The sequence below is a fragment of the Artemia franciscana genome, chromosome 7 (assembly GCF_032884065.1).
Source record: "Artemia franciscana chromosome 7, ASM3288406v1, whole genome shotgun sequence".
In the NCBI taxonomy this organism is placed as follows: Eukaryota; Metazoa; Arthropoda; class Branchiopoda; order Anostraca; family Artemiidae; genus Artemia; species Artemia franciscana.
The window spans coordinates 7,629,091-7,655,082 of NC_088869.1; the positions used below are offsets into that span (position 1 = coordinate 7,629,091).

General features: G+C 34.1%; 1 protein-coding gene across 1 annotated transcript in view; it reads right to left on the reverse strand.

Annotated features, from left to right (window-relative positions):
* Nucleotides 1–11,702, reverse strand: part of LOC136028793 (uncharacterized) — a 52,293-nt gene extending 40,591 nt beyond the window's left edge. The window contains 3 exon segments of the mRNA XM_065706697.1: nucleotides 4,551–4,776; nucleotides 9,798–9,909; nucleotides 11,629–11,702. Of these exon segments, the coding sequence (XP_065562769.1) occupies nucleotides 4,551–4,776; nucleotides 9,798–9,909; nucleotides 11,629–11,668 (378 nt within the window). The 5' untranslated portion in view covers nucleotides 11,669–11,702.
* Between the last annotated feature and the right edge of the window lie 14,290 nt (nucleotides 11,703–25,992).

A 25,992-nucleotide genomic window follows, 5' to 3' on the forward strand; every position in this document is an offset into this window, starting at 1 on the left:
GAGGGAAGTTTCCAGGGGCTGAGTTGTCAGGGGAAATTATACACAGGGGGAATTTGCAATACTTTTTTTTATATTGCTTGCTTTCTTTTTTTGTCTCAATTTTACGCGTAGAGTTGCTAAAGGTAATTGTCCTGGATAAATTTTCACTGGGATTAAATTTTCTAGAGGTTATTTTTGCGGGGAAAGTATTTCTCTGTGGAGGCGGGGCCAGATTTCCTGGCATTATTGAAAAAACGATCAAAAATTAAATAAAAAACAAGTTCTTTTTTCAACTGACGGTGAGGAGCAACATTAAAACTTAAAACCAACAGAAATTACTGCGTATATAAAGAGGGTTGAGTCCTCTTTAACAACTCGCTGTTTACTTTAAAGCTTGAATTTTCTCCCAATTCTCTGAGAACGACTCCTGAAACGCAAGGGTCATTTAATTAGAACAATAAGAAGCTTTTTTGGAAATTAATAAGTAAACTTTAGCGTAAAGAGCGAGGTGCTGAGGAGGAGGCAACCCTCTTCATATACGTAATAATTTCTGTTCGTTTTAAGTTTTAATGTTACTCCTTACTTTCAGTTGAAACACATTATTTTTATTTTTATTTAATCATGCTCGGATTAAAAATTAAGAAGTGCCATACCCCACACCATGAATCCTTAGACCCTTTTAATCCTCAGTTTTATCGGTTATGAACAGGAGTTTAGGTTAACCAAAAGCGGGGCTTTAGTAAAGGTCCTACCCCTGTACAGTATATCAGATAAATACATTTTAGTTGTAAGTGTTATGTACGAGGATTACAGTACTACGGTTATGGTAGGTAATGAGGTAAGTAGCAGGTTTCTATTGAATCAGGAGTTAAGCAGGGTTTTGTCCTATCTTTGCATAGCTATGCACAGGGAAGCCTAAGGGGGAGCTTGGGATCAAAGGGAAAGGTAAAATTCTCCTTGACTTAACTTATAAAGGTGATTTTGAATGTCCTAAACAAAAATTTTGGCAAAGTAAATAATTTTGGAGGTCTCTGTGAGCTCAGAATGTGAGAGTAGGTTTAAAATTTAATGCTAAGAAGGCTAAGTAGCTGAGACTGGGAATAAATGAAGGTGAAGATGTAATGCTGGTTAACGAGAAAATCAATCAAATGGATAGCTTCACTTAGCCGGATAGTATCAAACAGTTCGTGGTAACGAACTGTAGTAAGGAGCGACCTGGCTCAATAGTAAACGAAACTCTAAACAACGGAATTTTGAAGCTAATATATACATCAAAAGAATCAAATTTTTATGCTGATTTTAAATATTTTTGTTTCATCAAATTTAGTCCTTGTCATCACAAGTTACGAGCCTGAAAAATTTGCCTTATTTTAAAAAATAGGGGAAAACATCCCCTAAATGTCACAGAACCTTAATGGAAATCACACTATCGCATTTGGCGTATCAGAGAACCCTATAGAAAAAATTTCAAGCTCCTATCTACAAAAATGTGGAATTTAGTATTTTTTGCCAGAAGACAAATCACGGGTGCGTGTTTATTTGTTTTTTTTTTTGTTTTTTTTTTCCAAAAAAATTGTCATCGTATCGACCAAGTGGTCCTAGAATGTCGCAAGAGGGCTCATTCTAACGAAAATGAAAAGTTCTAGTGCCCTTTTTACGTAACCAAAAAAATTGGAGGGCACCTAGGCCCCCTCCCACGCTCATTTTTTCTCCAAAGTCAACAGATCAAAATTTTGAGATAGCCATTTTGTTCCACATAGTACAAAACCATAATAACTATGTCTTTGGGAATGACTTACTCCCCCACAGTCCCTGGGGGAGGGGCTGCAAGTTACAAACTTCGACCAGTGTTTACATATAATAATGGTTATTGGGAAGTGTACAGTCGTTTTCAGGAGATTTTTTTGGTTTTGAAAGTGGGGTTGAGGGGAGGGGGCTATGTGGGAGGATCTTTCCTTGGAGAAATATGTCATGGGGGACGAAAAATTCAATGAAAAGGGCGCAGAATTTTCTGAAATTATTATAAAAAAAAACAATGAAAAAATAAACATGGAAAAGTTTTTTCAATTGAAAGTAAAGAATAGCATTGAAACTTAAAACGAACAGAGATTATTACGCATATGAGGGGTTCTAAAAAATACTTTAGCATAAATAGCGAGGTATATAGGAGGAGATAAATACCTCGCTCTTTATGCTATAGTATTTTTAGTAATTTCAACTATTTATTCTACGGCCTTTCTGATTCAGGGGTCATTCTTAAAGAATTGGGACAAAACTTACGATATAGTGTAAAGAACGAGGTGTTAACGAGGGTACAAACCCCTTCATATACATAATAAAAATTTAAGAATATAAAAGTTTGTTACGTAAGTTAATTCTTAAGTTACGTATATTTTTTATTAATAAAAAAATTCGTTAAAAATTAAAATTTATAGTTGCCTTTTTATGTAACCGAAAAATTGCATGGCAACTAGGCCTCCTTCCCCATCCCTTATTTCTCAAAATCGTCTGATCAAAACTAAGAGAAAGCCATTTAGCCAAAAAAGGAATTAATATGCAAATTTCATTTTAATAATTTTCGTGTGGAGAGCCAAAATCAAACATGCATTAATTAAAAAACGTTCAGAAATTACATAAGAAAAACTAGTTTTTTTAAATGAAAGTAAGGAGCGACATTAAAACTTAAAACGAACATAAATTACTCCGTATATGAAATGGATTGTCCCCTCCGCAATCCCTCGCTCTTTACGCTAAAGTTTGACTCTTTGCCACAATTCTGCTTTTTAAAACAATTAAAAGCTTTAGCGTAAAGAGCGAGGGATTGCGGAGGGGACGTCCCATTTCATATACGGAGTAATTTCTGTTCGTTTTAAGTTTTAATGTCGCCCCTTACTTTCAGTTAAAAAAAAACTAGTTTTTCTTATGTAATTATTAGTAAAGATGGTGGAAAAGGTAATGATATAAAAAGTAGAATAGCCAAGGCTCAGGGTGTTTTTTCATAGTTGAAAAAGTTTCGAAGAATAGAAAGAAAAGTCTGCAAACCAAGATCAGAATATTGGAAGCTATAGTGCTGACAGTGCTCTAAAACGTGGGAGCTTTGGAGGACAGGAAAGGATTTATTAGACGTTTTACAGAGGAATTATCTTCGGGTAGGTTCGGGAACCCGTTTGAATGACCTTATTTCAAACAGTAAGCTATATGAAGATTGTGGTTGTGTCTCCGTTCCTAGGACTAGAATGAGAAAAAGGTTGAGACAACTAGGACTCGTTTTGCTGATGAAGGATGATAGACTGCCAAAGATTTGCCTCTTTGGCTATTCGTCCAGGGCAGAACAAAACGAAGGTCTCCAAATAGGGTAAGAAGCAGTAGCATGAAAGGTTTTAAAGAAAATTGGAACTGAAGTTAAACAAGGAAGCTTTAATTAGATTGGTATGGATTAGGAGTGTGTGCAGCTGTATAGATTACTGGTGGCCTGATACTGTAGTGAGATGGTAGTAGTAGGCAATGTAAACTTCAGCCTGGCACGTACGCAGGGGGGGAGGGCTTCGGGCCCGGGCCCCCCCGAAATTTTGTGAAATGTTTAATTTCCCCATGGTTTCTTGGGATTTCTGGCAAAAGTAGGACATATATTAAGAATCTAGATACAGGTGTGAAGCCCTTTTTTTTTGGATTTTACAGCATGCAATTATCGGGTCAAGTCATTGCCCAATTATTAACTGATTTTCTGTCTAACTTTTTACCCTCTTTGAAGTAATTAGCGATTATACTGTCATTATTTTCGTAAAAAGAGTTTGCTTTTCACAGCAAAATAGAATCATCCTTGATATTAGGGTGTTTATCCCCCTTTTCAGGATAAAGTACAGCTTTCAATGGATCAATTTTGGAAACTATCATTTCTCATTAAAATCGACGTTTTTGCAATAGAAGAACTACCCCCACAGCACCCATATTGTACTGTTGACCCTAAAATTTCCATTTCAGTGGGATATAATAGATTAATCACTGGTTCTGAATCGCTATGAACATAACCTGTGCCTAAAACGTACTTTTGAGGCTTCAGTCTTTCCCCCCCCCTCATCCACTACAATACTACAGATTAAAGTTAATCTGTATTTTCTGATGGACGTGTTTTTTGTATTTATTTAGCTACTAAATAAAAAAAGTGCTTCTTTATATCTGCTGTTTCGTAGGTTTTGGCCCACCCCCGAAAAAAAATTCCTGCGTACGTGCCTGACTTCAGCATTCGGTTAGAAAGGCTTATAAAAAAGCAAGAAATTTATTAAGTATGAATATTTAAATTAGATAAATTTCAGATTTGAATATAAATAGAAATTTTCAGGATATTAATGTTCTTTAGTTCTCTTTTTAAATTAAATCTTCAAATTCGTCGGTTTTAAAATTAGTATAGGCTATAAATGTTGAAATTCTAGGTTTTTCGTCTATGAGGAGCTTAGTACGTTGGAACATGATTTCTATTATTTATTTTGAAATATGCCTTTTCTCTTTCCTAAGTACATTAGTTGGTAAACAGGTTCCTTTTTTTCTGTGCGTGATTTAAAAAGGATTCTTACCTCAAAGTGTCGTCTTACTGTTCCTCTACTGATATGCCTTTCACCAAGAGCAAGGAGCGTCTTGACAGCCCGGTCCGGTGTATCTATTCCAGCGATGGCCTCATCAATGGATGACAAAACACGACCGCCATGGTAGAGGAGCCGCTCACTGGAGGCTAATTCAGAAGCAGGGATGTTACGGAATTCAACGAACAGATTCTTGTATTCCGGTTTTGCAGCAAAGACACTAAGAGAAAATAGGATTTAGTGAACTGAAAATAATTTCTATGCGAAAACAGAATGGTTGCAAATTTTAAATACTAATATACTGTTTAACAACGAAAACATTGTTAAGACTCCTTTTATACTGTTAAGAAGTTGTGGTGCACTGAACTGAGGAAGAATATAAATTAAAAAATGTTCGTTTTTTAATGTGAACATTTTTACTGTTTATTATTTATTATATTTTTATTTATATATTTATATATTTTATATATTTATATAAAATATTATTAGTATAGTATTTCAATATATATTATATAAAATATAATTTATATAAAATATAAATTATATATTTATATATTTTATTGTTTATTATATTTTTTTTTAAAAAAATATTCAATGAATAGTAGTTTCGTTGAAGAAGTTCTTAAAAATAATTTTAATCAATTGGCTATATTGAATTTCCATTCGTTTGTATTTAAGCCCTCCTCTGACCACAACTGTTATTTTACACCCCAAAATGGCAAACAGTTTCTTTGCTGTGGCTTAATTTAAATTATATCTTAAAATGGGAACCACAACTTTTAACTTCCACTTTTTCCGCAATATTGAAATACTAATATACTGTTAAGTAACGAAACTATTGTTAAGTTTCCTTTTATGCTGTTAAGAAGTTGTGGTGTACTGAATTTAGGTAGAGTTTAAATTCAAAAATATTTGTTTAATGCTAATAATAACCATAGAAAACCCCTTGGAATATGTAAAACTTAAAATTGTATCTTTTTATCAAGAAACAAAATAAGTCAGCTGTGCTTACGCTGTGAAACTGGTCCAGGTCATATACCCCTGCTATAGCCTTTGTTCTGCTTAATTTCTGAAATAGTAAACTTGTATAGAGGCCAGGCAGACGCAAAGGAATTTATTTCAGCGGGTATGAGATTCGAAAATAAACAAAAATCAAAACGAAAGAGGCGAGCAAAGACAAAAATATGAATAAAGAATAATAAAATCTAAACTAAAAAGTCACCCTCCCTTAACAAGTCTGGCCTTCACACTTTTAAGTTTGGACACGTGGCTAGCATATCATGCAAATGAAGATAAGGATGGCCAGAACATATATTTCAAAGTCTTTAGAGGGTTTAATCTTCAAGTTTCTTTAAAAGAAATTTATAGTGATTCAAAAAAGGATTTTTCAATGAAAATACCCAAAAATGTCATTTTCAAAATATAGCGAAGGGTAAAAAATCTAGGAGCGATTGCCCTCCCCCGAAAGCGCAACTGTTAGGACCAGGGTAGCATATCAAGATTACACTATCAAACAGTTCCTGGTAACGAACTGCAGTAAGGAGCGACCCGGCTCAATAGTAACCGAAACTCTAAATAATGGAATTTTGATACCAATAGTTACATCAAAAGAATCGTATGTTTATGTTGGTTTTGAATATGTAAGTTGCATAAGGTTTAGTCTTACCCCTCAAAAGTAAGGAACCTGAGAAAGTTTGCCTTATTTTAGAGAATAGAGGGAAACACCCCTTAACAGTCCTTGAATCTTAACGAAAATCACACCATTAGATTCAGCGTATCAAAGAACCCTACTGTAGAGGTTTCAAGCTTCTATCTACAAAAAAGCGGAACTTTGTATTTTTTGCAAGAAGACGGATCACAAATGCGAGTTTATTTTTATTTTATTTATTTATTTTTTCCCAGGGGTGATCGTATCGACCTATTGGTCCTAGAATGTCGTGAGAGGGCTCATTCTAAAGGAAATTAAAACTTATAGTGCCATTTTTATGTGATCAAAAATTTGGAGGGCACCTAGGCCCCCTCCCACGCTCATTTTTTCCCGAAGTCACCAAATCAAAATTTTCAGATAGACATTTTGTTCAGCATAGTAAAAAACCCAATTATTATGTCTTTTGGTACGACTTAATCTCCCACAGTCCCCGGTGGAGGGGCTGCAAGTTACAAGCTTTGACCATTATTTACATATTGTAAGGGTTATTGTGAAGTGAACAGACGTTTTCAGGGAGACTTTTTCGTGTTGAGGAGGGAGGTGGGCGTGGGAGGGGGTTACGTGGGAAGATCTTTCCATGGAGGAATTTATCATGAGGGATGTGAATTTCCATGAAGGGGCCGCAGAATTTTCTAGCATTATTTAAAAAAAGTCAACTGGATGTAAGGAGCAACATTAAAAACTAAAACGAACAGAAATTATTACGTATATAAGGGGGTTCGTCTCCTCCACAATACCTCACTCTTTACGCTAAAGTATTTTTAGTAATTTCAACTATTTATTCTACGGTCTTTGTGTTTCAGGGGTCATTCTTAGACAATTGGGAAAAGAATCAAGCTTTAGTGTAAAGAGCAAGGTATTGACGAGGGGGCGAACCCCCTCATATACGTTCTAAATATATACGAATATAGAAGCTCGTTAAGAAAGTTATTACTTTCGTTATTATTAATAAAAACTTTCGTAAAAAATAAAAAGTTGTAGTTGCCTTTTTAAGTAGCCACAAACTGGAGGGCAACTAGGCCTCTTCCCCACCCCTTTTTTTATCAAAATCGCCCTCTTGTGACATTCTAGGACCACTTGGTCGATACGATGACCCCTGGGGGAAAAAAAAAAAAACAAAAAAAAAAACAAACAAATAAACACGCACCCGTGATTTGTCTTTTGGCAAAAAATGCAAAATTCCACATTTTTGTAGATAGGAGCTTGAAACTTCTACAGTAGGGTTCTCTGATACGCTGAATCTGATGTTGTCATTTTCGTTAAGATCCTACGTTTTTTAGGGGGTGTTTCCCCCTATTTTCCTAAATAAGGCAAATTTTCTCAGGCTCGTAACTTTTGATGGCTAAGACTAAACTTGATGAAACTTATATATTTAAAATCAGCATTAAAATGCGATTCTTTTGATGTAGCTATTGATATCAAAATTCAATTTTTTAGAGTTTTGGTTACTATTGAGCCGGATCGCTCCTTACTACAGTTCGTTACCACGAACTGTTTGATTTATACCGTAATTAAATAAAAAAAACTAGTTTTTTTAACTGAAAGTAAGGAGCGACATTAAAACTTAAAACGAACAGAAATTACTCCGTATATGAAATGGGTTGTCCCCTCCGCAGTCCCACGCTCTTTACGCTAAAGTTTGACTCTTTGCCACAATTCTACTTTTTAAAACAACTAAAAACTTTAGCGTAAAGAGCGTGGGACTGCGGAGGGGACAACCCATTTCATATACGGAGTAATTTCTGTTCGTTTTAAGTTTTAATGTCGCTCCTTACTTTCAGTTAAAAAAACTAGTTTTTTTTATTTAATTTCTGAACGTTTTTGAATTAATGCATGTTTGATTTTGGCTCTCCGCACATAAATTATTGAAATGAAATTAGTATATTAATTTTTTTTGGCTAAATGGCTTTCTCTTAGTTTTGATCAGACGATGTTGAGAAATAATGGGTGGGGAAGGAGGCCTAGCTGCCCTCCAATTTTTCGGTTACTTAAAAAGGCTACTAGAACTTTTAATATTCAACGAACGTTTTTATTAGTACAAAATATACGTAACTTAAGAATTAACTTACGTAACAAACTTTTATATTCTTATATTTTTATTATGTGTACGAGGGGGTTTGTACCCTCGTTAATACCTCGCTCTTTACACTAAATCGTAAGTTTTGTTCCAATTCTTAAAAATGACCCCTGAATCAAATAGGCCGTAGAATAAATAGTTGAAATCACTAAAAATATTTTAGCATAAAGAGTGAGTTATTTATCTCCTCCTAAATACCTCGCTCTTTATGCTAAAGTATTTTTAGAACCCGTCATATGCGTAATAATCTCTGTTTGTTTTAAATTTCAATGCTATTCCTTACTTTCATTTGAAAAAACGTTTTCATGTTTATTTTTTCATTGTTTTTTTTTATAGTAATGCTAGAAAATCCTGCGCCCTTTTCATTGAATTTTTTCCCCCATGGCATATTTCTCCAAGGAAAGATCCTCCCACATAGCCCCCTCCCTCAACCCTACCCCCAAAACCAAAAAAATCCCCCTGAAAACGTCTGTACACTTCCCAATAACCATTATTGTATGTAAACACTGGTTGAAGTTTGTAACTTGCAACCCCTCCCCCAGGGACTGTGGGGGAGTAAGTCATCCCCAAAAACATAGTTATTAAGATTTTCGACTATGTCAAACAAAATGGCTATCTCAAAATTTTGATCCGTTGACTTTGGGAAAAAAAATGAGTGTGGGAGGGGGCCTAGATGCCCTCCAATTTTTTTGGTCACTTAAAAAGGGCACTAGAACTTTTCATTTCCGTTAGAATGAGCCCTCTTGCGACATTCTAGGGCCACTTGGTCGATACGATGACCCCTGGGAAAAAAAAAAAAAACAAACAAAAAAACAAACAAATAAACACGCACCCGTGATTTGTCTTCTGGCAAAAAATGCAAAATTCCACATTTTTGTAGATAGGAGCTTGAAACTTCTACAGTAGGGTTCTCTGATACGCTGAATTTGATGGTGTCATTTTCGTTAAGATCCTATGACTTTTAGGGGGTGTTTTCCCCTATTTTCCTAAATAAGGCAAATTTTCTCAGGCTCGTAACTTTTGATGGCTGAGACTAAACTTGATGAAACTTATATATTTAAAATCAGCATTAAAATGCGATTCTTTTGATGTAGCTATTTATATTAAAATTCAATTTTTTAGAGTTTTGGTTACTATTGAGCCGGATCGCTCCTTACTACAGTTCGTTACCACGAACTGTTTGATTTGCCCTGAACCGTTACTCTAGATTTCCTATCTACCATATTCTGAGATTAAAAAAACATCTAAAAGAATAGAACCACTTAGTTACTCTTCTAATGGAAACCAGATGAACCTGAATTTGTTACTAATATATTTTAATACTGAAAACAGTAGATATAATAATTTTGGGTCTTACGAGTAGCTAATTAATTTAGTATACATAAGCTAAAGCTTCACTTGTTACAGTCAGATAAGTTATTAGGGGTTTAAATGTTAAGAGATGATTCAACGTTACCTAAGGAAAACGTTCCGTCCAAAAGATGGCAAATCTGTAACAGTGGCCCATGTTCGCTTGATAGTTGCTTTGTCACTGCAAAGGATTCCACTAATTTCAGCTGCAGAAGCAACTGAAAAAGAAAAACACATTTTTTAATAACGTATGTATACAATTATAGTATATATATATATATATATATATATATATATATATATATATATATATATATATATATATATATATATATATATATATATATATATATATATATATATATATATATATATATATATATATATATATATATATATATATATATATATATATATATATATATATATATATATATATATATATATATATATATATATATATATATATATATATATATATATATATATATATATATATATATATATATATATATATATATATATATATATATATATATATATATATATATGCATATATATATATATATATAGATTCCCCTCTTTCTTTCACTCTCTTTTAATCCTTTTCTTTTAAAGATGCATAAGTCTTTTTCAGTTTTTAAGAGGAAGAGAGAAAGCGAAAAAGAGAGAAGGTATTGAAAAGGCTAGGAAGCCTAAGCTCAACGAGCGAGAAAGGAAGACATAAAAATAAAAAATACTATCCTGTAGATTACAGGAATGTCATTTAGAAGGCACGGGTCCATCCCTCCTCATGTTATAACATATGAATTCAGTTAAGTAAGTTTTCTCAATATTTGACCCCATAAATTCTTGGCGGTTTGTTGCCTGGACAAACTACTGTAGCATCTCTTGTAGCTTCACAAACGAGCATCAAGTGAGTAGATATGCCGTCTAAAGGGGCATTGAAAATTGCCTGAGTTAGGGAAGGAGAATGACGATTAGAAATCAAGAAATATCACAGGCAGGATTGGAATAATTAAAAAAATATAATTACTGATATAAAAAATAAAGAAAAACTGTATGTGAAGTATGACAGCATTCAAAATCCCTTTTTAGAGTTAGTAATTAGACAATTAATCCATTGAATAAGAAACTAAATCTATTAATCGAGTAAAAAGAAAAATATCCTCATAATATTAAATTTCGGTTGGGTTGGTTTCATTTTTTTTTTTGCACGTTCGGGGGAGTGGGAAATTAATGGAGCTTATAAATGATTTTTTGAACCAAACAGTCGAACAAGAAAGGGATAGAAAATACAAGTGTTTCTGAGGGTAAAGGGAGACGTCAATACTAAGAGGATAATCATTTTTTGATGAATACATTTTCGTGGAGAGAACAAATTGATGATATTTGTAGTCCATTTTTAAAAGTTCTAGTCTATCCGTCCTACGGAGATAAAAATAAGGCACTTTAGCTACTTTAAAATTACTTTCAAACACATGCCTTAAACAGCTTCTAAACGATCGGAAGTCTCTAGAAAGAGGGGAGTGCCAGATTAAGGCAGCAGATTTAAGTAAATGTTACGAAAAAAAGAAATGTTAGGGTATCGGGGGTACGATTCGAAAATATTAATTTACTTATGAGCCCAAGGAGAGGGTGTGTATTTTTGATTTGATTGAGAAAGGTGTAACAGGAGCTAAAACAGGTTAGGTTCATTATAACAAGTTCTTAGACTTCATTATAACATCCGATCGGATGGAAAATGATAGAGAGAGGGGGGTGCTAGCGAACTGATTTCATTATGTTTAATTCTGGAAGACCATTTAGAGTGTCAATTTTCGTTAATGAAGGCTTTTGAACATGACCTAAAATAGATAGGTACCAAATAGTTTACCCCATTGTACAGGAAACCAAAAACAATAAGAATAAAAGCATATTAATAGAAGTTCACTTACAGGTGGCAAGACCCAAGAGTATAATTGCGTAGTTCTTCATCCTGTGCTGAGACGCTGCTCTCTACAGGCATTCTGAAGATTCCCCCCAAATACGGCTGTATATATACCCATTTTTCTTATCACAGCCAGCAGCGATAACGAGTTTCCAGGGAAAAAGAAAAAAAATATATATAATTTTGCGTGTCATGCTGCATGTGACCACTTGCTTTGTGTTTGGCTTCAAATCAAATTGACACACGACTTGAGAATCTTCTAGGAGCTTAGAAATTTGTAACGTAGTATATTTTCTATTTGTAAAGCCGGGAAGGAGCATCAGTTTAAAGACAATTCTCTCTCACCCCCTCCTTATCAGTGGCGGTTCCGGCCTCGCTTGCGCCGGGGGAAAAATCTTGATTATCACCCCCTCGTCTCTCATAAAATTTATTAACAAAATTAATTTCAATTTATTAATTAATTAATATTTCTTTTATTTATTATTTTAAATATTAAATTATCATTGATTTTTTAATGATTGTTCTACGATTATTCTAATTTTTCAATTTTTTATTTTATTAATTATTTTAATTTATTAACTGCGCCCTCTACTCTATTTTAATAAAAAATTATAAAATTAAAAAATTATTTACAGTTAGACTATCTATTTGAAATTTTGCATCTCTAAAATTTATAGACCTAGGACAAGTGCCCCCTCTCCCCCTAAAACCTTTGCTCCCTATACCTTGGACACTTGAATACTCATTTCAGTGAAGTATTGAAGGCACTAGATGCTTTACTGAGGAAAATTAAATAAAAAAAAAAGTTTTGCCAACTGAAAGTAAGCGACATTAAAACTTAAAACGAACAGAAATTACTCCGTATATGAAAGGGGCTGCTCCCTCCTCAACGCCCCGCTCTTTACGCTCGAGTTTGACCCTTTCTTACCACTTGTACTTTTTAAAACAATAAAAAAATTCACCCCTGGGATCACCCCTGGGAAAAAAAAGCAAAAAAAAAAAAAAAAAAAAAAAAAAAAAAAAAAAACAAATAAACACGCACCCGTGATCTGTCTTCTGGGAAAAAATACAAAATTCCACATTTTTGTAGATAGGAGCTTGAAACTTCTACAATAGGGCTCTCTGATATGTTGAATCTGATGGTGCGATTTTCTTTAAGATTCTTTGACTTGTAGGGGGTGTTTTCCCCTATTTTCTAAAATAAGGCAAATTTTCTATTTGTAAAGCCGAGAAGGAGCATCAGTTTAAGGACAATTCTCTCTCACCCCCTCCTTATCAGTGGTTGTTCCGGCCTCGCTTGCGCCGGGGGAAAAATCTTGATTATCACCCCCCTCGTCTCTCAAAAATTTATTAACAAAATTAATTTCAATTTATTAATTAATTAATATTTCTTTTATTTATTATTTTAAATATTAAACTATCATTGATTTTTTAATGGTTGTTCTACGATTATTCTAATTTTTCATTTTTTTTATTTTATTAATTATTTTTATTTATTAACTGCGCCCTCTACTCTATTTTAATGAAAAATTATAAAATTATAAAATTATTTACAGTTAGACTATCTATTTGAAATTTTGCGTCTCTAAAATTTATGGACCTGGGACTAGTGCCCTCTCTCCCCCTAAAACCTTTGCTCCCTATACCTTGGACACTTGAATACTCATTTCAGTGAAGCATTGAAGCGACTAGATGCTTTACTGAGGAAAATTAAATAAAAAAAAAGTTTTTCCAACTGAAAGTAAGCGACATTAAAACTTAAAACGAACAGAAATTACTCCGTATATGAAAGGGGCTGCTCCCTCCTCAACACCCGCTCTTTACGCTCAAGTTTGACCCTTTCTTACCACTTGTACTTTTTAAAACAATAAAAAAAATTCACCCCTGGGAAAAAACAGCAACAAAAAACAACAACAAAAAACAAAAAAAAACAAACAAAAAATACAAAAATCCACATTTTTGTAGATAGGAGCTTGAAACTTCTACAGTAGGGCTCTCTGATATGTTGAATCTGATGGTGCGATTTTGTATAAGATTCTTTGACTTGTAGGGGGTGTTTCCCCGTATTTTCTAAAATATTCTAAGCCTCATAACTTTTGATGGGTTATATATTTAGAATCAGCGTAAAAATGCGATTCTTTTGATGTAACTATTAGTGGCAAAATTCTATTTTTTAGAGTTTCGGTTAGTATTGAGACGGGGTCGGTCCTTTGTTACCACTGACTGTTTGAAAAGCCGCTGAGTTAATATTTAGGTAGAAGACAGGTGAACCTGATGCATTGCCAAGTACATTTGTATGCCTAACTTTCCATGAGACTTCGCGTAAATATAGAGGAGAGCATAAAGGGTAGAGAAGAGGCAGACATTAATCTCCAATCCCCCTTCATTTTAACTGATGTTTTCATCAATTTTCTCTGTAGCATAAACGACTCAATTCAAACGCCTAATGACGCCAAAGGTTCTGGTCGGTCTCGAATGACCTGTAAACTCTATAATGAGGATCCTATCTTCAGAGACGGTAATGACGTGCGGTGCCGCATTCGTTAATACAGAGTCACGTATTCCATACTAAATAAATTGTTATTATAAACATGTATTTTAAAGTTTTAATTAATAGGTTGATTCACATGATGTTGGATAAAATTTTGTCGAGCAGTGAAGAACTGCGCATCAGCTATCATGGAGATGTGTCGGTGGGTCAATGTGCAGATGGTGAATGTGCCTGATGCCTTAAAAATTATATTCGTATGCTTATTTTTTCTATCTCTTCGAGAGCCAATACAGAAGATGTTTGGATGGGTATGACAGCTCCCTTTTTATCGTAGAAAGATGTGTCCTTTCTCACAAAATCAATTACATTCATGTCCAAACCTACAAAATGTGGAATGACAAGGGTTTCTTGAGTTTCTTAAGGGAACTTTCCAGGAGGGAGGGGAGCTTGTTACCAGGAACATGATTTTTATGCATATTTAAATGAAAATAAGATTCTAGTCCATCTAGAACCTGGAAATAATTTAGATTACGTATGTAATATTGGTGCTGGGTGGTGAACACTCCTTTTATTTCAGAAAATCATTTGATATGTAACATGAAAGATTACAGATTACCCTGGGTACAAACGTGGAGAGCGGGGGAGGAGTCGTCAGCACCGTCAGCAAATTTCTCATGGTGGGGTGGGGGAGGGTGGATGGGCAAGCGCAAGCAAAAACTTCTTTGTCTAATTTTAAAAATTGGGATAATGTCCTCATACTGGTCGCCATTGCAAAATGCCTATAAAGAGTATTGGTACAAAGGACTTATAATGAAAACAGAGGACATTGTGAGACTTTTTTTTTTAATTTTGTTAGTTCAGACCCCCATCCAAATAAGTATTAATAGATTTTGTTTTAAGGATGATTATCATTCTCGAGACAGAGGTTTATAAATATGAGAGTAAAAAAAAAAAAAAAAAAGGGAAAAAAGGAGTAGTAATCTTTTTTTCACATTTGAAAAAGCCTTGGATCAATCAGTTCGTATTAAGAAACTCTAAGTGAAGAACAACCCTTGCCAATAGTAATCATAAAATTAAAAAGAAACTTTTGATTACTATATATGCAACAATGAAATTTATTCATACTGCTTCTCAATATGCAAGATTTGTTAATTTTAAGTTAGAATCTATTAGTACATAAAATTTTTATAATCCTAGTAATAGGAACGAAACTCCCACAAAAAGAGTGCAAACTTGCTGGAAGTTACGAAATAAAATTCAATCAAAGAGTTCGTGGTAAGAAACTATAAGAGAATTGGAGTGACTCGGCCCAATTGTAATCGAAACTCTAAAAAATGTAATTTCTAATGACAATTAATGCGTCAAAAGAATCAGGTTTTTATTCTGATTCGGAGTGACTCGGCCCAATTGTAACCGAAGCTCTAAAAAATGTAATTTTTAATGACAATAAATGCATCAAAAGAATCGGGTTTTTATTCTGATTCAGAGTGACTCGGTCCAATTGTAGCCGAAACTCTAAAAAATGTGATTTTTAATGACAATGAATGCATCAAAAGAATCGGGTTTTTATGCTAATTCGGAGTGCTTCGGCCCAATTGTAACTGAAACTCCAACAAATATAATTTCTAATGACAATTAATGCATCAAAAGAATCGGGTTTTTATGCTGATTCGGAGTAACTCGGCCCAATTGTAACTGAAACTCTAAAAAATGTAGGCTAATATTTAATGACAATTAATGCATCAAAAGAATCGGGTTTTTATTCTGATTCAGAGTGACTCAGTCCAATTGTAACCGAAACTCTAAAATATGTAATTTTTAATGACAATTAATGCATCAAAAGAATCGGGTTTTTATGCTGATTCGGAGTGCTTCGGCCCAATTGTAACTGAAACTCTAAAAAATGTAATTTTTAATGACAATTAACGCATCAAAAGAATCGGGTTTTTATGCTGATTCGGAGTGACTCGGCCCAATTGTAACTGAAACTCTAAAAAATGTAATTTTTAATGACAATTAATACATCAAAAGAATCGGGTTTTTATGCTGATTCGGAGTGCTTCGGCCCAATTGTAACTGAAACTTCAAAAAATTTAATTTTTAATGACAATTAATGCATCAAAAGAATCGGGTTTTTATGGTGATTCGGAGTGACTCGGCCCAATTGTAACCGAAATCTAAGAAATGTAATTTTTAATGACAATTAATGCATCAAAAGAATCGGGCTTTTATGCTGATTCGGAGTGCTTCGGCCCAATTGTAACTGAAACTCAAAAAAATTTAATTTTTAATACAAATTCATACATTAAAAGAACCGGGTTTTTATGTTGATTCGGGGTGACTCGGCCCAATTGTAACCAAAACATTAAAAAATATAATTGTTAATAACAATTAATGCATAAAAAATTAGGTTTTTATGCAGGTTCGGAGTGACTCGGCCAAAGCGTAACCGAAACTCTAAAAAATGTAATTTTTAATGACAATTAATGCATCAAAAGAATCGGGTTTTTATGCTGATTTGGGGTGACTCGGCCCAGTTGTAATTGAAACTCTAAAAGATGTAATTTTTAATAACAATTAATGCATCAAAAGAATCGTGTTTTTATGCTGATTTGGGGTGACTCGGCCCAATTATGTTTTTAATACCATTATCTACAACTGTTGTAAAGATTTCCAAACATTACGATCAACTGAGAAGTTCAATATTAAAACAAACTTATCCCTCTTTTTGCCATGCTCAAAGCTAAACCTCGTTAACTGTAATAATTTGTGAAATCTATTTTGGTTTTGAATGTTCGGTCTAAGTTAAAACTTATCAGTTTGAAAAATGTTTACAGTAGCAGCATAGGGGTTTTCAGAAATGTTCCACCTTATTTTCTCCTAGAATAACATTGATAGAAACCCACTTTACTTTGTTTTTGCTAATAGCTCTCAGATTTTTACTAAAGTAGATTTAAACTGTTGTAACTTATTTAAACTGATTTAAACTGTTATGCTAAACCGTTTTGTACTGTTAACCTGTTATATAGTTTTAGTTAAACTGTTAATACAGTTCAACTAAAGTAGATTTATCTTTCAAAGATAAACCTACTTAATAAAGATAAAGTAGATTTTTCTTGCAAAGATGTTCTATGTCTACATAATTATAATAATAAAAAAAAATTAAAGTAAACTGAAGACAAATCGCTGCAGTAATTTTGCAGGGCCAAATAAAGTAGTGCAAAATATAATGCTAAATAATGCAATACAAAAATAAATAAAGCATTATTTCTGCCACCAAATTTGCTCCAAATGATTTATTCAAATTTATATACGGTGATCTATATTCAGATGATTTTCTTACCTTGGAATAGTTATGCAGTGTCAAATAATCCAGCGCAAAATAATGCGAAATAACACACCAAATATCAAATAAACTATTGTTTTGCCATCAGTAAGCATCATTTGTAAGCTAAAAAGAATCTTTTACCTGTTTTTATGAGGTGCCCCTTTGCTTATTTTCAATAAATACAACATCCTATTGTCTGGGCGTAGCAAATTTTTGATTTTTTCTTAGTTTGACATTATCAGTTACGATTTGAGCCTACCGTCAACTACTACCCTCGTCAAAATTGCTTGCCTTATTATTGAAACAAAAAAAACTAGTTAATTAAAAAAAACCGTATATGAAATGGGTTGTCATCTCCGCAATCTCTCTCTCTTTACGCTAAAGTTTTTAATTGTTTTAAAAAGTAGAATTGTGGCAAAGAGTCAAATTTTAGCGTGAAGAGAGAGGGATTGCGGAGGTGGCAACCCATTTCATATACGGAGTAATTTCTGTTCGTTTTAAGTTTTAATGTCGCTCCTTACTTTCAGTTAAAAAAGACTAGTTTTTTTTATTTAATTTCTGAACGTTTTTAGATTAATGCATGTTTGATTTTGGCTCTTCGCACACAAGTTATTAATTATAAATTAAGAACGAGGTATTTATCTCCTCCTAAATACCTCGCTCTTTATGCTAAAGTATTTCTAGAATCCCTCATATGTGTAATAATCTCTGTTCGTTTCAAGTTTTAATGCTACTCCTTACTTTCAATTGAAAAAACTTTTTCATGTTTATATTTTCATGTTTTTTTTTCATAGTAATGCTAGAAAATCCCGCGCCCTTTTCATTGAATTTCTCTTCCCCCATGGCATATTCCTTCAAGGAGAGGGACTAGGTGCCCTCCAATTTTTTCGGTCACTTAAAAAGGGCACTAGAACTTTTCATTTCCGTTAGAATGAGCCCTTTTGCGTTATTCTAGGACCACTTGTTCGATACGATGACCCCTGGAAAAAACAACAACAAATAAACACGCACCCGTGATTTGTCTTCTGGCAAAAAATACGAAATTCCACATTTTTGTAGATAGTAGCTTGAAAGTTTTGCTATAGGGTTCTCTGATATGCTGAATGCGACGGTGTGATTTTTGTTAAGATGCTATGACTTTTAGGGGGTGTTTCCCCCTATTTTCCAAAATAAGGCAAATTTTCTCAGGCTCGCAACTTTTGATGACAAAGACTAAATTTGATGAAACTTATATATTTAAAATCAGCATAAGAATTCGATTCTTTTAATGTATCTTTTAGCATCAAAATTCTATTTTTTAGAGTTTCGTTTACTTTTGAGCCGGCTCGCTCCTTACTACAGTTCGTTACCACGTACCGTTTGATACTCTTTGTAACTGATAGATCTGTGCTGTGTTATTTTGTCTCACAATTTATGTCAGTCAATATTAACTCCACCCAATGGTGGGTTAATTTTCATGTTGTTGTTGTTTTTTTTTTTTACTTTTTTCTACAGTGACTATTACTAAACTCTTTTTTAATTTTTCTTTTGATTTCAAGAGTGTCTAACACTCTTTCTGTTCATCCTTTTTTTCCGATTATTTTATAAAATGGATATTATGTACTGCCAATATACCCAATATGGGCAATATATACCATATACCTAATACCTTATACCCATATACCATATACCTAAGGTTGCCTAATAGTTATGCTTAAGTTACAGACTGAAATACGCTTATTTATAATTATATTATTATATTAATTATAAATATTATAGTATTATATTAATTATATATATATATATTATAACATTATATTAATTATACTAATTATATTATTGAAGCAACAAAGCGCACTACTCCCCATATTTTAGTATTAAAATTTTATTCTAAGCTTTTTTAAAGTTTATTTTCTTAATTTGCTGTAAAGTACTTTTGGAAAATAGCTGAACCGGTGGTTTTGATATCTCCACTGACTTTTGCCCAGCTTTCCTGGATATTTGCAACATCCACACAGCCGAGCCCAGTGAATTCAAGGTAGATCTAACGTTTCAAAAGTTCAGCGTCAAGAACATTTATAATGTTGTCCCAACCCTATCTCTAAGCCACAGGGTCAGCAGATTCAACCCCTCTTTACTTTTTTTCGTCAATCAAGGCATAAAAAAAACGCCTAGAAAAAGAATTGGCAAATATTTGAATCGAAGTAGGATGGCTAAAGGTGGCCTTGCTGTTTTATGTTTCGGAATGTCTTCCGTACTCTGTTAGAAATGACCTGTCAAGAAATGAAGAAGGAATTTTTGAATCCATATTTATTGAGATTAAAACCCAAGCTAAAGCTTTGATTGTTGGTAATATATACCGGTCTCCTAGTGGGTCTGTTCCCTCTTTCCTTCAGATTCTTTATGAGGTGTTGGAAATAATCCAATTTCATTCATGTGAACTTGTAATTATGGGCGACTTCAACCTTAATTTGTTTGACCGGAGGTCATCCTCGTCCTTGGATTTTCTTTCGACAATGCTCGCTTGTGAAACACTGCCTTCTGCATGCATTCCAACTCGCATAACTAACACTACCGCTTCTTTGCTTGATAATATTTTTTCATCTTTGACGTTGGTGCAAAATTCTATATTGATGAGTGATATCTCAGACCATTTTCCTGTTTTTCCATGTATGATTTTTACGATTCGTTACCAAGGAGGAGCCAAGAAGCTTGTTTTTCCTCTTTAAAATTTAATGATCAGGGCTTGCATATTCTTAGGTTACGGTTGGCAGGTCGTTCGTGGAATATTTCTGAAAATGGATCTGACATAGATTCTTTGTTTAATTTGTTTTATGATTCTTTGAAAGAAGTTATCTTTGATACATGTAATGCACCCTAGTCGAATCTAGCATCGAAAAAAACAACCCTTTTGAATCCTTGGATGACCCCTGGACTCCTTAAAAGTTGGAGGAAGAAAAATTATCTTTGGAAGGCTTACAGATGCTCTAAGCCATTTTCGCGTGATTCTCGGCTTCAACTTTTCAAAGCTTATAGAAGAGTTTACAATTCGCTTTGCCGAAGGGCTAAATCGTTATTTTATCATAGAAAATTCTCTGCGTGCGGTAAAGACATTAGGAAGACATGGCAAGTAATCAATTCTGTTATCAGGCCATCTTTTCTACCTCCTTCTGTCCCTTCAAGTGTTGTGATTGACGGGAAAAATGTAGAGGGTGAGCTAAAAGTTCAAGATGCGTTTACTTCTTATTTTGCTAATATCGGCAAAACTACAGCCTCTTCTGTAAGTCCTTCTTATTCTCTACCTGATTTTAGGTCTTATCTAGGACCGCCTTGTCCAAAATCAATGGCATTGGAACCTGTCTCTGAAGCTGAAATAGCCAGAATTGTCAATTGTTTGAGGGGTTCTTCATCCTCTGGCCCAGACCGTATTCCGACTAAGGTTGTCAAGTTCATTCTTCCTGTCATTGTGTGTGGCCTCACGAGACTTGTCAATCTTTCTTTTGAAAATGGTGTCTTCCCAAGTGCTCTAAAGCGTTCTCGTGCTATCATACTTTTTAAAGGTGGATCAAGGAATGATCCTGCAAATTATCGTTCCATATCTCTTTTATTAGTGTTTAGTAAAATTTTGAAAAAGCTATGCTTTCTCGACTTCTTGATTTTCTTAATTCTAAACACTTTTTTCATGATTTTCAGTTTGGTTTTAGGGCGAAACATTCAACTGAGCATGCATGTGCAATTCTCTTGAATTATTTAAATTTAGCTCTTGAATCTGGTTTGATACCTGCTGCTCTTTTTCTTGATGTTCGAAAAGCGTTTGACTCATTAACACACAAGATTCTTCTTCTGAAAATGTCCCATATTGGTATAAGAGGGAATGCTTATTCATGGTTTCTATCATATTTATCTGGTCGAGTCATCTCGGTTCATCCAGACTTTTCTAATCCTTCTGGAATAGAGTATGGTGTTCCACAAGGATCTTTCATTGGGCCAATACTCTTTTTAATCTACGTCAATGACCTTATTAATGCGGTTAAAAATTTAAAACCTACCATTTGCTGTCGTCTTTGTCAACCAGTATCCGTCACTAGCTGTGACAAGAGTTTGTCCTTACCGGATACACTTGTTGCTTTTGCTGATAACAGTACTCTTTGCACAACTGGTAGAACTGAGTCTGATCTTCGTTCAAGGATGATAGCCCTTTTTGAAAGAGTTATCCAGTGGTTTGATGTAAATTACCTTGCCTTAAATGTCGAAAAGTCATGTTTTCTCATTTTCTCCAGAGTCTCAAAGGCTTGCCCTGATTTAAATGAAATAAATGTATCACGAGGTTCTCTAAGTAGACCTAATGATCGTTACGTTCGATTCCTAGGCATCTTGCTTGACGAAAATCTCTCGTTCAAGCATCATATTGACCTGATTAAAATGAAAGTCTCCAGGAGTCTCGGAATCCTTAGAAAGCTCAAATATATATTTCCAGGGTCGATTCTTAGACTCTAGTTCTGCAGCCTAGTTCAGTCTTATGTTTCATATTGTTCTGTTATTTGGATGTCAACTTTTCCCTCGTCTCTGAAGCCACTTTCAAAACTTTATCATAAAGCAAGGACTCTTATTCAGGAAACTAACCGTTTTTCACTTAAACCCTTGCTTGATTTGAAATCTCTCTATTTTCTTTCTTGTTCTTCTTTCGTTTTTTTTTACAGTTGCACGGTCATCTTCCTGCTGTCCTATGTAATAATACGTCTTTTGTTTCTGATCAATCGACTTATCATCTCCGCACTTCCAACAATTTACTGGTTCTTCACACACCGTCAGTGAGGTCTGACTTCAACCCTCTGACAGCTTGCAACAGGATCTGGAACACGCTCCCAGAGTTCGTACGAAACTGCCACTCGTTTGGTATGTTCAAAAATTATGTTAGAGATTTTCTAACTAGTAAATAATTTTGTTTGTTTGTTGTTTTTTGTTTTTTCTTTTTTTGTTTTTTTGTCTCTTTATTTTTTATTCCGGTTTCCCTTGGATTTGATGTCTCTGGATTGAGTTGGTGAAATCATCTGTTAACCCCTGCCTAGCTTGTCATTTTTTGGAGATTATTAAGGTGGGCGACTCAATTTTGTTTTTTGGTTTTTGTTCATATTTTTTTGTTGTTGGTATTTTTTCCTCCCCTGTTCTTTCCCGGCCATGGAGCATTATGGGGGAGATTGTCTTGAAGTAATTTTTTGTTTATGGATTTTAATATTAAATAAAGAAATCAAACTCAAAGAACTCAAAGAGGAATTAATAAATAATAGGAGTAATGTGACTCTTTGCGGTACTGGGAGAAAATTATAAGCTTAGTCAATGTCAGGCTTAATCTATAAACAGTGAAAGAGTGGGTTGGTCAGAGGAAAGTTTTATGCATCAGAATTATCTTACAGATCATTACTCCTTATCATTACACGTATGCCATTGGACCGCAACGGTGGTGTCAATTAGCCAAAATTAGAGAACAGTTTAAGATAAAGTTGTAGCTGAAGTGTTTGACTGTAAATAATATAAATAATATAAATAATATAATATAATAATCTAATGTAATATAAATAATAATAGTCATGAAATTCGTCGTTTTAGATTCAGTCGTAATTTTCAAAACAGCATTTTCTTGTTGAAAAACTCTTGGTAAAAAAAAAAATAAATAAACACGACTCCCTGATTCTCTCCGAAAGACGATTAAACACCTTCACGCCCGACTTTCGCACACAAAACTCACCTCTAGACGACTCTCCAATATGATTGACGAGTAGACTCGCATTTCTCGTCTCATACTCCTGGTGATGCGCACGATCAAAATAAAAATTTCTAAAATATGAAGGGCGCAGCTGATTTAAACTCTTAAAAACAAATACACCAATCTGGTGTTCACATAACTTTTTTACCGGTAAAATACACAATGACTTAAAACATCTAACCGTATCACTACAATTAAGACGTTCCCTTAAAATACAAAGAGCTTTATTTTGCATAACCTGTACTTTCTTAAAATTTGACTCAAAGTTACATGCATAAATTGAACATCCATACATTATATTACAATGAATTAAAATACAATAAATATTTCTCAAAGTACTTAGAACTACAAATGTTTAAATATCCGCAGACTCCCAACACCTCTTGCAATTTTCGATGACAAAATTTCACAATGCCGCTTAAAATTAAAATTTACATCCAAATGAAAACCAAGATATATACAATCAAAAACTTGTATCACTTCTGAACCATCAAACATCAATTTGGAAGCATTATTTACAATTCGACCTATCCTAAAAAATATTAAATAATTTGTTTTACTTTTATTTACAGACAAAAAGCTTGCAGACGTAAACGTTAGTAGTTAAGTAACTGTATGGTTCACCTTTTCTCCCAGCTCTTCAAGAGACTTCGCAGTGATGACAAGCGCTGTATCATCGGCAAACGTGGTTAAATCTGCTTCCGATAAATAGAAACGTAGAGCATCCACATATAACAAAAATAATAGTGGTCTAAGCACAGAACTTTGTACCAAATCGCGCACCACAGGAAATAACTTACTACTTAAATCACCAACAACTACTTTCATACTTCTTCCATATAAATACGACTTGAACCATTCAAGCTGTGTACTACAAATCCCAAGCGCGGACATCCTGTTTAACAAAACTTCGAAATCAACAGTGTCGAACGCTTTTCTTAAATCTACAAAAATTGTCAAAGGAAAAAGTCCTTTTTCGAGTGCAACTTTTATAAGATCCATCAGGTGATGTAATGCATCAGAGGTTGGTTGTCCTCCCCGGAATCCAAACTGGCTTTTAGAAAGCATGCCGAATCCCTTCTGTACTCCAGTACTGCCGAGTCCCTGCCGAGTCATAACTGTAGAGGCGTTTATGTACAACTTTTTAATACAGTTTTGATATAATTGGTAAAAGTGATATCGGTCTTGTATATCGCCTCCTGTATCATCAAAAAGATTATCCAAAAGAAAATCACTTTTAGCTTGAACGTCTGGGAAAATTCATCCGCTATTAACTAACCATCGGATATTTCATGACCTTCGACCAGTAGATTTTGACCTGTGAAATTTAGCTCGGATGGGCAATTCAATGAAGTTTTGGGAGCATTAAATCTCACCTCAATCAAATCAATCATCTCTTGTGTGATCCAAGGTTTTCTCTTGGTATTTTTGCAATGATTTACATATTTGAGAGGATACCATTCATCATATATTGGAACGTGAATGTTTATAAGCTTTTCAAAAGCAAGGCATGCGTCCTTTTCCTTGTAAATATTAAATAAAAAAAAACAAGTTTTTTAAATGAAAGTAAGGAGCAATATCAAAACTTAAAACGAACAGAAATTGTTCCGTATATGAAAGGGGCTTTTTCTCCTCAACGCGCCGCTCTTTACTCTAAAGTTTGACTCTTTCTCTTAACTTTTTAAAACAGTAAAAAACTTTAGCGTAAATCATTTAGTACCTTCATTTAGTATCTATCATTTAAAGGCTGCGATTTTTCATCAAATTGAGCAATTCTGAATTTTAAAAATTAATCAGTTTGAATGAGGTAGTTATAGGCAGCGCAATAGCGTTGCCTAAGTAAAGAACGACGTGGATACAATGTATTAGTCATTTAATTGTTCTTTTTTTTGGTTTTAGACTAGGGCACTTCGTATCGAAGGAGTTTTAGTGGAAACTTCAAAAAGGTTTAATTTGATTGGAAATTGAAAGGACTAATGCCTTTTCATAGCTGAAAGTGATTGGAGGGCAACTAACCCTGCTCAAACGACCACCATTTCCCCAAACACATTGAATCAAAATTTTGAGATGACCATTTTGTTTGACGTAATTGAAGGTTCGAAAACTATGTAGTTGAATGTGACAACCTCCCCCCAGTCCTCAGGGTAAGGGTTGTAAGTTATGCCCTGGGGCATATAAGGTTTATATAGAAAAGGTGATCATATGAACTTCGGAGGAGGCTCATTAGATTGGCAATCAGAAGTTCTAGTGCCCTTTTTAAGATAACAAAAAATCGGAGGATGGAAATCCCCCCCCCATACCTCGTGTTTTCCCGAAATGCATCTAATAAAAATTTTGAAGTAGCCACTTGTTGTAGTAGAAATTTTGAAAAAGGCAAATTCGGTTGGAAATTGAAGCAGCTTGTGTCCCTTTTAATAGTCAAAAGTGATTGGAAGGCAACTAACCCACCTCCCATGGTCACAATTTTCCCAAACGCATTCAATCAAAGTTTTGGGACAGCTGTTTTGTTCAGCGTAGTTAAAGGGTCCGGCAATTATGACTTTGATGATCCTCAAGGAAAGGGTGTTACGCTATGCCGTGGGGGCATATAAGGTTTTAACAGAACAGGTCGTTGTGGTGGATCCCCATGTTGTATTTTCCGATGACTTATCCAATACAATTTTTAGATAGCATTTGTTCAAAAATAGTCCAATTATCGTATAATAAGGCCTTTGGGGTGGACAAAATACCCCAGAGTCTGGGGGTAAGAGTTGTAAGTTATGCCTCAGGCACATATTAGGTTTTATGGAAGGGATGGTCGTATGAGCTT